This window comes from Papio anubis, chromosome 4 (genome assembly GCF_008728515.1).
Source record: "Papio anubis isolate 15944 chromosome 4, Panubis1.0, whole genome shotgun sequence".
Lineage (NCBI taxonomy): Eukaryota > Metazoa > Chordata > Mammalia > Primates > Cercopithecidae > Papio > Papio anubis.
The window spans coordinates 59,677,591-59,689,695 of NC_044979.1; the positions used below are offsets into that span (position 1 = coordinate 59,677,591).

The 12,105-nt window shown below is 36.4% G+C and overlaps 1 protein-coding gene across 3 annotated transcripts in view; it reads right to left on the minus strand.

Moving 5' to 3' along the window:
* Nucleotides 1-12,105, minus strand: part of SEMA3C (semaphorin 3C) — a 177,591-nt gene that overhangs the window by 13,412 nt on the left and 152,074 nt on the right. For all 3 annotated transcript variants that reach the window (XM_003896396.4, XM_021936127.2, XM_021936128.2), the window contains 3 exons: nt 9,311-9,399; nt 5,729-5,770; nt 2,428-2,585 (listed from right to left, as the gene is read on the minus strand). In XM_003896396.4, coding sequence (XP_003896445.1) covers nt 2,428-2,585; nt 5,729-5,770; nt 9,311-9,399 — 289 coding nt within the window. The remainder of the gene's footprint in view (nt 1-2,427; nt 2,586-5,728; nt 5,771-9,310; nt 9,400-12,105) is intronic.

The following is a 12,105-nucleotide window of genomic DNA, read 5'->3' on the forward strand; positions in this document are numbered from 1 at the left end:
TCAAAAGAAGTCAGGGACCTCCTCACTAGCACCTAAATTAACATGGAGGAACACAGAGTCTTGGAACGCATCTACGAGACTCCTGTTTTGAAGAGTGGGAGTTCTCTTCCTATCTCATGCCATTAAGAATCTCAAATGATCCAGCCCAGGCCACTCCTTTCTACTCCAGATTCATATTTCTAACTGCCTACGCAATATCCCTGTGTGAACATCTTATTGATACCATTAACGTAACATCCTCTTTCTCCCCACAAACCTGCTCCTTTCACAGTCTCTTCTTTCTCAGGAAGTGACATCTATATAAATCCTAATGTTCAGTTCTGAGAACTTGGATCATTTTTGACTCCTCTATTTCTCTAACCTCCCACATCCAAATACATCAACAGATTCTGTGAGCTCTGTCAAGCATCAGATCATTTTTTTTTTTTGCCACCTCTACCTTTATTATCCCTCTACAAGCCACCATTATAACTCACCTAGATGATGGCAGTAGCCTCCTGTCATGCAGCTTCTGCCACCCCTTCCCCTCTACCTCCAACTTCTTCCTACACCAGGTCTTCAAAGTAAGCCAAATCCAACCAGTCATCTTTTGAAACCAAAGCCAAACACTATCATTCACATGTTCAAAACTCCTCAGCTGTTTTCCATTTCACTTTAAATAAAAACTTTTCAATTACTTACAAAGTCCGACATTGTGTGGCATTCTGACCTCATTTCTTCCTATCATTCCTTTTTCTCATTACAGCGCAGCCTCATTAGCTTTAGAGCTGTTTCTTGAACAATCCTGGCATCCTCCAGTATTAAGAGATTTTTGATCCCTCTTCCTGGAATGTTACTCTGCTCGATAATGTCTTGGTGCATTCCACATCAAGTCCTTGCTCACACAGTATATCTGCAGTAAGGCCCTTTTTGACACCCATTTAACTTCACAACCTCCTGCTTACCACATATCATACCTACTTTCTCTGCCCTTTTTAAATTCACAGATTGTGTTATTATTTGATATACCAGGGGTTTTCCTTATTTGTTTATTATCGATCTTTTCTCTTTAGAATGCATTATTCCTGAAGACAGAGGTTTTTGTCTTTTTTCCTGTTATACGCCTAGCTTCTAAAACAATGCCTAGAAAATATATTTCCAGTGAAAATATTTGTTGAACTAATGAATAAGAGGATCAGAATACTTTTAATACACAAAAGCACTAAGGTTGTTATAATCTGTTAAGGTCCTCAAAGAAAGGTAGAGAATAAAAGCCATAAAGCACCATCACCCCAGTGCTTTACTTGAAAGATCACTCATGCTCATGGCTGCTATTTGCTCCCTCTGCTAACCCTAATTTTCAAAGGTTTTAGCCCCATCACCATCATGACCCATGTCACTCACTGTATAACTGAAAATAGCTATGACCTTGGCTGACTCTGAATTCTGCATATTCCTTTTCAATTTCTCTACTCATGGTTCCTTCCAATTTGGTACAAGTTGATGCAGTTTCCCGCCTAGGTTTCCACTTGGCTAAAAAGTACCCTGCCTCAGACTGCCTTTCTTTCTTAACCCAACCAGTAATCACGCAGTCACCACTCCAAGGTTAAAGCGTGGTCATCAAGGTTCTGAAAGCAAATCTCAAGGTATCCATGCTGAAATAATACTCTTGTAGCTTGAACTGGAACCAGCATTATAAGATAATTATATTATATCCTTGTTTACAAGATAATTAAGCAATGTAGAGAAATCCTAGGAAGGTGGGTTTTAAGGATACACTAAAGCATATAAAATAAAAAGGACGGCCAGGAGCGGTGGCTCACGCCTGTAATCCCAACACTTTGGGAGGCCGAGGCGGGTGGATCACAAGGTCAGGAGTTCAAGGCCAGCCTGGCCAAGATGGTGAAACCCTGTCTCTACTAAAAATACAAAAATAAGCTGGGCATGGTGGCGGGTGCCTGTAATCCCAGCTACTCGGGAGGCTGAGGCAGAGAACTGCTTGAACCCGGGAGGCGGAGGTTGCAGTGAGACAAGATCGCGCCACTGCACTCCAGCCTTGGCGACAGAAGTGAGACTCTGTCTCAAAAACAAATAAACAAATAATAAATAAAATATAAAAGACATAAATTAGATGATGCAAAAAATGAAAAAAGCTAAATGCTACTTGAAATATTTGATGGGTCCTAGAGGAGTAGGTGTTACAGAGGAGCTCTGAAGGGAGAAAGGACTCTTTCCAAAGTACTGTACTCTGGACTTGCCATATCTGTGAGAATCTCAAGTTATAACGCATTACCATTTTCTTCATTCAAATACTATGTGTGGTGCTAAACACAGCTTCTACTTTTAATGTCATTTAAAGAAACAGCAATAGAGCTAATTCTAAAGATGTGAAACACTTCTATATTGTCTGGTGTCATACATTTGGATGTTGAACTGTTTAGTGCTCACCGTTTCCCAGTTGGGTAGAATCTGGAGCAGGAATGGCCATCCCAGGCGCAATAAGGGTCCCGTGCCAGGCAGCAGTCAGCACAGGCTGTACCATAGATGTGGCAGCGATGCAGAGACACTTGGGAAACCCCTTCATTGGAACTCACATACAACTGTTGCTATTAAAGGAAAATGATGATTTATTTCAGATGTGGAAGTTAAAAGAAGACTTTCAGCAGGAACACATTATAATATATGTTCACAAACCCTTGGATTCATTTTGGAATCGACTAAAAACGTGAAGCAAAGCACAGAAGGGTATAAAGCCAAAACAAATAGAATTTTCCTACGTTAATATGCCTATAACATTACCACTTTCCTGTTAAAAAAGAAAAGCTCAAAGCACCATATAGAATGGTAATGTGTTTTAGACATTGGGATTCATTGTTCTCTCAGATTTGAGCTAATATATTACAGATTTAAGTTATGAATTTTTTTTCTTTGAATGCAGTGTCTTAGCAAAGCACAAGGAAGCATTCTTATTTTTTAAGTGTGGCCACACATTACTTTGTAAATTTGAGAAAGTCTGGTTTAAAATAAAGGGCATTTTAAGTTTACAAGGAAAAAATGGTAAATAGTAAGCATTGGATGAAATAAAAAAGAACATTTTGGTCACATGTCTTTGAAAGTAGCATGTTACTCATTAAAACTACTTAAAAATAATTATTTAGAATAATATCAGTATTTATATTTATACATGTGTTAAAATTCTGCTTGATCCAGTGATCATCATCATCCTAAAAATCTCATGAATGAAAATTTCATCCTCTTTCAATTGTAGGATGTCTACTGCTTCTAATGGTTTGATTTCTTTAGCTGGGCATAATATGGTTCTAAGGAGTTGAAGGAATGAGCCTCTTAATTGACACTCCTTACTTTCCAAAGGACTGATATAAGTCAAGTTAGCACAGAATCTGTAAGCTGAAACTTGAATAGACGTGGATGTATGGGTGTGTGTGTACTCCTCCATGTACACATACACATACATGCACATACATATACATTTAAAGATTAAATCTCTGGAGACACCATGTGTCCACCAGGCCCTGAAGCTCTGGAACCAGACTTCCTAGATTCAAATCTCAGCTCAGCTACAAATTTGCTGTGCAACTTTTCTGAATCACAGCTTCCTCATTAGTAAAATTAGGATAACATAACACTTACCATATGGAGTTTTTGTAAGAAATAAATGTTGTAAGGGTTTCCTCCACATAAAATGCTTGGAATAGTTTCTGGCTCATAGCTTGCTCAATGAATGTTAATTAATGGTAAAAAGTACGGTAAAATATCAATTAAACTATCAATATATGTTTTTAACTCTAATCAGTTATTTGAATCACATCTCACTCTATTACATCTAATAATTTTATTCGTATCAATTGACTTTTCAGAAATTTTGCTGAAATTGACTGGTCTCCAGTTGAAACATTCAAACTACAAGAAAACAACTGCGTGTTTCGACAATAACCATTTGTCCAGGAACATTTGAAATAAATGTTTATTGAATAAATTAGTAAGTAATACAGTAAATTTATCAGCTTCATTAAAATACTTTAAGGATACTAGTATATTTGAGTGTAGGACACAGGTAGTTTCATTCTAGATAATATAATTTTTATTAGTCCTACTATTTTCTGTTATATGGAGTAAAAGAACAAATTAAAAAAAATAAGAGAGCATAAAATGGATAATAAAATGAGAAATACTGAGAAAGTTATTTAAATACACACAAGATGTCATTAACAATTTGTAGTCCTCTCGCACTGAAAAAATGATGCAGTATGCAGTTGTACAAATGATTTCCAAAAAGTCAAATAATTATCCTTGCCTTGAATCTCACTGTTTTAATGAGATATTTTAAATTATCTACAATTTAAGATGTTGAAGACAGATGTAATACGTAACTACAGTTAAAACTTGCATACAGGATTACTATGCCACACAAATGACTTTGTGTTCATTTTGAATCTTGCCCTGATACTTTCTCTTTCCATTAACTACTGTAAACAAAGGGCTTCCCTGCTGACTTCAAAGACAATTCTGACTTGAGAGCCGCTCCCTAGGACATTAGACAAAATGACGAATGGCTTCTCGTTACTTGGGAAAATGTTTGTTATGCACCATACAAACATTTTTACAGATGAGATCGTTAGCTCCATTGTACCTTATTTGTTTTCCCTAATAAAATTCAGTGATGTGAAAAGAGTGTAAGACTGACCACAAAATACTACTTCATCTCTAACAAACCAAATATGGTGAAGAGCTCCAGAATTATGTAATCAGTTGTGCTAACATATAAAACCTTTATTGTGTATTCCAAAAAAAATAGGTCTCAGGCTTTTACACAGACAGCATTTACTGAGGACCCACTTTATTCTAGGTAATTTATATAAATTAACTTGTCTGTGAGAATAGCATTACCTTACAAATGTAGAAACTCAGGTCAGTGAAGTTACTTGATTTGTTCGTACATTATGGTCAGATAGGGATACAAATGCATGTCAAGCCTATTTGGAAGCCTACTCCATTCTGACTATATTACTCTGTACCTTAAAAATTTTTTCAAAAATAATACCTTTTGGGAATGGAGAGGTACATGGTTTGCTCATGTATATAATGGAATTGTACTTTTTATTTCCATGATCATTGTATATTTGCATGTGTAGGGACAGATCAGACAATTAATTTGAGGATTTCAATTATAGTCAAATATTTCTTTTCCAATTCCTGAACCCTTAGATTTGAGACTTTCCTTTTTTTTTTTTTTTTTTTTGACATGTTTAAATCCTAGGAAATAATATTTCCTTTAAAATAAGCATAAAAGAATGCACTGCGTATTTCAAATATGTGACAGCAGCAGAAACTTAAGAGAGGACTGATGACTCATTCCAAGCCTCTAACAATGTTATGACGTTATAGAGTAGCCCAAACTTTATGCTAAATTCTTCTCATAAAGATTATTTTTATTTTAGTTGGCTTCACACACCGTAATATTTGAGAAAATTGGATATACAAAATGTTGGAACATCTTGCTGTATATATGTTCTGCTCTGACAAACTTTTATACAAAAATAAACCTATTCGGTCTTTCACTAATAACTAGTAAATTCTACATCAAAATTAAAGGTGACTTTGTGGTATACTTTCAGTGGTATTATTTATTTTGTTAATACGAGAACTAATTATTCAGAAGTTATAAAATATAATGTCTCATAATAAAGTATTTTAATAAGCAAAGAGCATAAAATAGCTTAGTTTTTACCTTTTTAGATGAAATTTTCATTGTCGTTATAGGAGCACGATTCTAAAATATTAGAAAACAACATGTTAGTTGCTCAAATATTCCTTAAAAGGATTTTACATTCAGATTTTTTTCTATTAAATCTCAAGAAGAAATCATTTTTCTTTATATACACATCTACTTTAAAAGTACTTGTCATATATAGCACATTTGCATATACTTCTCTATAAAGTACACTTTCTCTTTGGAAACTAAGGATAGAGTTGTTATACCTAAACTAAAGTTTGAGACCAGCCTGGCCGACATGGTAAAACCCCGTCTCTACTAAAAATACAAAAATTAGCCAGGCATGGTGGTGGGCACCTGTAATCCCAGCTACTCGGGAAGCTGAGGCAGGAGAATTGCTTGAACCTGGGAGTCGGAGGTTGCAGTGAGCCGAGATTGCACCATTGCACTCCAGCCTGGGCAACAAGAGCAAAACTCTATCTCAAAAAAAAAAAAAAACAAAAAACAATGTAGTAATTAAAACACATGTATCGATATAGGCGCTAGAACAAAAAATGAAAATCCGAAAAGGAAATTTTTGGAATATTCAATACAATGAATAATTCAGAATCGGATCCATGGACTCAGGTGGAGGAAGACGTGGAATGGTACACCACCTAATTCCTCCGCAACACAAGCACTCTGCATAAGACACTATTGTTCACCTGCCAGTGCTGTTTTGGAATGATAATATATTAGGCTGAACTATACTAGTTAATACTCATTGTTGCAAACAAAAAATATTGTTAGAAAAGGTTCTCTTTTGATAAAATGTGAATGAAAGAACCTAAGAATTTTCTGAAATAGTAATGTGCTTGCAAAGTATTCATAACTTTACTTCTTAAAAATTATCCGTTACTTTTAATGATTAAAAATTAGACTTCTGGCGGGGTGCAGTGGCTCATGCCTGTAATCCCAGCACTTTGGGAGGCTGAGGTGGGCGGATCACCTGAGGTCAGGAGTTCAAGACCAGCCTGGCCAAAATGGTGAAACCCTGTCTCTACTACAAAATTAACTGAGTGTGGTGGCACATGCCTGTAATCCTGTAATCCCATTTACTCAGGAGGCTAAGGCAAGAGAATCGCTTGAACCCAGCAGGTGGAGGTTGCAGTGTGCCAAGATTGTGCCATGGCACTCCAGCCTGGGTAACAAGAGTGAAATCCATTTCAAAAAAAAAACAACAAAAAAACAAATTAGACTTCTGGTAAAGTGATTAAGAGCCATGAGCTTTACTTGAATAACTCAGGTGGGAACAAGCTCTCAAAAATCAAGTGTACCCCAGTTATTTTGCTTTCTGGAGCTGCATGTATTTGCCAACATTTTAAAAGGGAAAACAGTGGTATCTTTAATTCTCCATTGCAACAATTTTTGATCATCCCATATAAATACGTGCATGCACATGTGCGCACACACACGCATATACACATATACAAATGTTGCAACTTATAATCAGCTAGACAGTTACTAGTAGTTATACTTCCAATTCTAGTTAAGCTCAGGGAAACCAGACTTATTGCCAGAAAATGTGGAACAGAGGACTAAAAGAAGAGATTATGGTCCTGCACTGTATAAAAACCAAGCTCCTGGTTTTTCAAAGTCACACTGAATTTTCTGCAGTACATCAGTGTGACACTTAGCTAAGAAAACTTTTCAATTTAAATGTATTATTTCCTCACATGCTCATCACAGTATATCATACACACCCAATTATTTTTACCCCACCTCAGAAATGTGACACAAACACCATGCTGAAGACAGTAACCGTATTCGGTAACTGTGTCTCCCGACTTGGCCGTATCAATCACTGGCACACACATTAGTAAGAAAACTCAGACTTTTTTTGGTGTCTCTTGACCTGATGTCCCCACACGCATGCTGACTGACTCTGTTTTTCCACTGAGAGTTTATTATTCAAGATGATAACACCAGCATAACTCATATGACAGACCATAAGTAGTTAGCACGTGATCAGAATAACTCATGTTTCTTTCTGTAACATGTATGTTTAGGCTTATGTCATGCTCACTTAATTTAACATTTCCTGATAATCAAAAGGTGATACTTCAGTATAAAAAATGAAGTGCTGCTACATGACATTTTTGCTATCTTCAATAATACTCCAGAATAAGGCACTTCATATTATTTTGGCAAGCCAAGTTGTCCCTACAGAGTTGAATGAGAAAAAAAAAAAATGTTCTATATAATGTAATTTTGGTTAATCTAGTGAAAAAATCAATTTCTTTATAAAACAAAGCATGAAAAAAGCACTTGTCTGAATATCATTAACATCATTTTATGAGCCCAATTTTAACATGCCAATCACAAAGAACCTGTGCCAGTTAGTCTAGCATTAAAACTTGTAAATTTAATAATGTAGTAGGAAACTTGCCAGAGTTCCGCAAATTTTTTATTTGATTCTATTACATATTTCTTTACATTTAAAATTTATTACCTAAATCTAACAGTGCTGTACCCTACCCTCTTACGTGCTTATAAAGTCAATATTTTTGGTGACTGTGGGAATGTCTATTAGTGAGTCAATACATTCTAAGTCTACTCAACTAAGCAAAGCAATTTGCTGGACTAGCAATAGTCTGCTACTGGGAGTTCTAAAGTGCTACTTTTACTCAGTCATAGGCTGACTCTGGTCTTTTGTTGTGTCTGGGCCATTGTTTCTTAATTGGTTTAGTTGGAAATAGTGGTCTGCAGCAGGATTGATTCCATGCCAAACTTTCTTTGCAATTCTAATAGCTCCTCCGCTGCTCTTTACCCATCTTTCCAAATGCAGATAAAAAGCACCATGTGAACTACAGTGACTGATACTGTGAGCAGAGAAGGGCACGGCAGGACACCACAAATCCCCTCTCCTGGCTCACAGATAAAGAACAGGCACTCTGCCCTGACCAGGTGAGATCTTACAGTACTGAACTTCCCTTGGGTACGTTTTTTTTTTTCTGTCCTTTTTCTTTTTTCTTTTTTTATCCCAAATTCAAGGACAAGGAGAATAATACAATGAAATCTCAAGTTCTGATAGAACATGAAGTTCTGAGTGGTAAAGAGACAACATTTGTTTTATTTAACTGAAGTGACATTTGAGTTAAAGGCAATAAAACAAGAGAAAACAAAGTCGTTTTTCATGAAATTACTGGCTAAAAAAATATGAGAAAGCTTATCTAACAATCAATAATGTGCAAGTATTTGGGTTTCAGTGGCTTGTGAAGCAAATGATAAAAGCCCTTTCATGGCAAAATCTTCCAGACCTTGACAACTAGAACTCATTTTTTAAAAATAATGATGACCACAATTCTTCAAGTTGTGATGATAGCTTAAAAACAGAAAGAATCCTTTTATGTTAAGATAACTTGAAATGTAGGAAAACACTTTGCAAAAATATTTGTTCTGTATTTCTTATTTTATCTGGTGTTTTCCTACCCTCAAAAATTCATAACATTCATTTATTTGATCTTTTATCAAATATAGTTTCCTCCCAACTGGCTGTAAGATTAAAGAATTCACTCATCATGCATGTTCTGAGATTAATAGAAGAGATGTTCAAACCTTAAAGACTTCCAGCTCCTCCAGAATGAGCTCGCCACTGACAGAGTTGTTAGTAGGAAGAACAACCACTTTTTGCACAGTACCCCGATCTAAATTAAAAAAAAGAAGCAATGAGATGTTACAATACTTTTTAAAAGAAAGCTATTTAGACACAGGACTACTGACTTAGAATATTATTTATATAAGTATTTAGTAATCAAAAAACATTGTATATATTAAGCCATTGCCATGTGCTGAATGTATTCCAAATCTCATAAAAATTGAAACACATACAATTCAAGGGGAACCAATATGAATATCTTATATTTTGCACATATTGGGTATAGCTACAACTATGAGAGAAGGAAAGAATCTCCAAATGTTAAGTCAAAAGTTCGGAACCGAATGTGTATTCTTACAATACAATACATAAGTTTTTTTGTTTTGTTTTGTTTTTTTGAGACAGAGTCTTGCTCTGTTGCCCAGGCTGGAGTGCAGTGGTGCAATCTCGGCTCACTGCAACCTCCGCCTCCCGGGTTCAAGCGATTCTCCTGCTGCAGCCTCCCGAGTATCTGGGATTACGGGCGCCCACCACCATGCCTGGCTAAGTTTTTGTATTTTTAGTAGAGACAGGGTTTCACCATATTAGTTAGGATGGTCTCGATCTCCTGATCTCATGATCCACCCACCCTGGCCTCCCAAAGTCCTGGGATTACAGGCGTGGTGAGCCAATGTAACCGGCCAATACACAAGTTTAAGTTTGATCATTAATATTACTTTCTCCTCCACACCAGCATTCTAAAGTGACAATCTCATTTTGTTAACATTAAAACAATGATTTCATTATTCAAAGAAAGATGACTACAAATGAATTTTTATAATAACTGTATAAGTCACTAGGATTGGAAAATTCACATTTGGTCTGTAACTATAATGAACTTTAGACATGGTAAAATGTTTCCCTCACCATTCAAAATCATCTTCAAAAAAGAAACATAACTGATTTTATTTCAGGTGTGGATTCCTATTCATAGAAAAGTTCTACTATTTACACAACTTTGTCAGTTTGTTACAGTAGGTAGATAGTCAGACATGAATAGGTGAGGAGAGAGTCCCCATCCCCAACCAGTAATGTCAGGCGACCAACGGGTGATGGTCAGGCAGTTATCACATGTCATGTCTCTCTAAAATAATAACTGGTTGCAGCTGGTGCTGAGGCAGGAAAATAGGGTCTGGAGGCAGGGAGCGTCAAGCCAATTCACACTTCAGCTATGACAGGAAATATCCTCTCCACAGGGCATACACCGGGTAAACGACTTTGTAACTTTACCTCATCCCCTTCCTTTACACAGGTCACACCCCAAATAGAGGGTATTTAAACTCCAAAAAATTCTGTAACGGGGCCTTTGAGCCCCTGTGCTCAGGCCCACTCCCACACTGTGGAATGTACTTTCCTTTTCAATAAAACCCTTCATTCCTTCCTTGCTTTGTGTGTTTTGTCCAACTCTTTGCTCAAGATGCCAAGAACCTGGACACCCTCCACCGTTAACAGTGCCAGGGGAACACAGTCTCCCAGTAGATGGAAACACCTGAAACTGGTGATCGGCAGCTTCCCAATAAGATCTCAGGAGCTGGGTGAGTGAGCTCAAGCATGTGCATTAACAGGCAAAACGGGGCAGTTTTACTGGTCTCTGACCTTCTTTTAGGAATGCTAGACTGCGAAGGGAAGAACGCCTCAAGTGAGCACGGGCACAACTCCAGTAAACACACTGTGCATGCTCCCCTCCCATGTGCTGGCAGGCCACCATGCCTGCGGACAGCCTACCCCAAGGCAGGAATCAAGGGAGAAGGGACCCAAGACCCCAGAAGTATGTGAATCTGTAACACCCTAAGTCAAAGGCCAAAACTGCAAACTTGATTTCTCAAGTCACACAATTGTATTTTCCTTCCTTTAATTCCTGCTCTAAAGCTTTTCAATACACTTTTAACTCCTGTTCTAGAACTTGCTTTGGTCTCTCACTCTGTCTTAGGCCCCTTGGTCAAGTTCTTTCTTCTGAGGAAGCAAGAACTTAGGTTGCTGCAGACTCATACAAATATGCTGCCAGTAACAAGCTGGCAATATGTTTCTTTGGATATTCTCAAAATGTGGAGGAAATATTGGAATTAGAGGATGCAAATAAGCTAAATCAAATAAGAAATGTACTCGTATTTCCCAATTACAGATAGCCAAAAACTGAGATGCTCAAATAAATATAAGAATATAAGAAATAATATTTATGTCAAAATTTGTAATTAAAATGGTTTCACAAGTCACATAAACGTTATGCATATAATCATGCCACTCTACCAATCATATACATTTTAGGTTGAAAAGACACTAGTTTATATTTAGCAATGTGGGGGTTAAAGCAAATTTGTGAGTAATCTGGCAAAGTAGAAATGTATTTACTTAAAATGTTTCTATTAATTAGTGAGTTGGATCATAAATATCAAGATATTGCTCTTTTATATTATAACTATAAATTTTTAATTTGTAAATATGTATTATAATCAACATAATGCACATTTTAAAATTCTGTTGAAAATGTTCTAAGAAGAATTAACTTGAACTGAATTGTACAGGAATTTACAACCAGAAATCATTTAGTGAGTAATACGATAAATTTCAAATCTCACATCTCAAGTTGGCTTCTATTCCACAGGCACGAGTTACTCTGACATCAAAGATTTTATCTCATGTTTATAGTTTGTGTTTTATGAATCCAATGGAGTCAAAGTAATTCTTAATAAAGAATAAACTCAACTTTAAAACACTG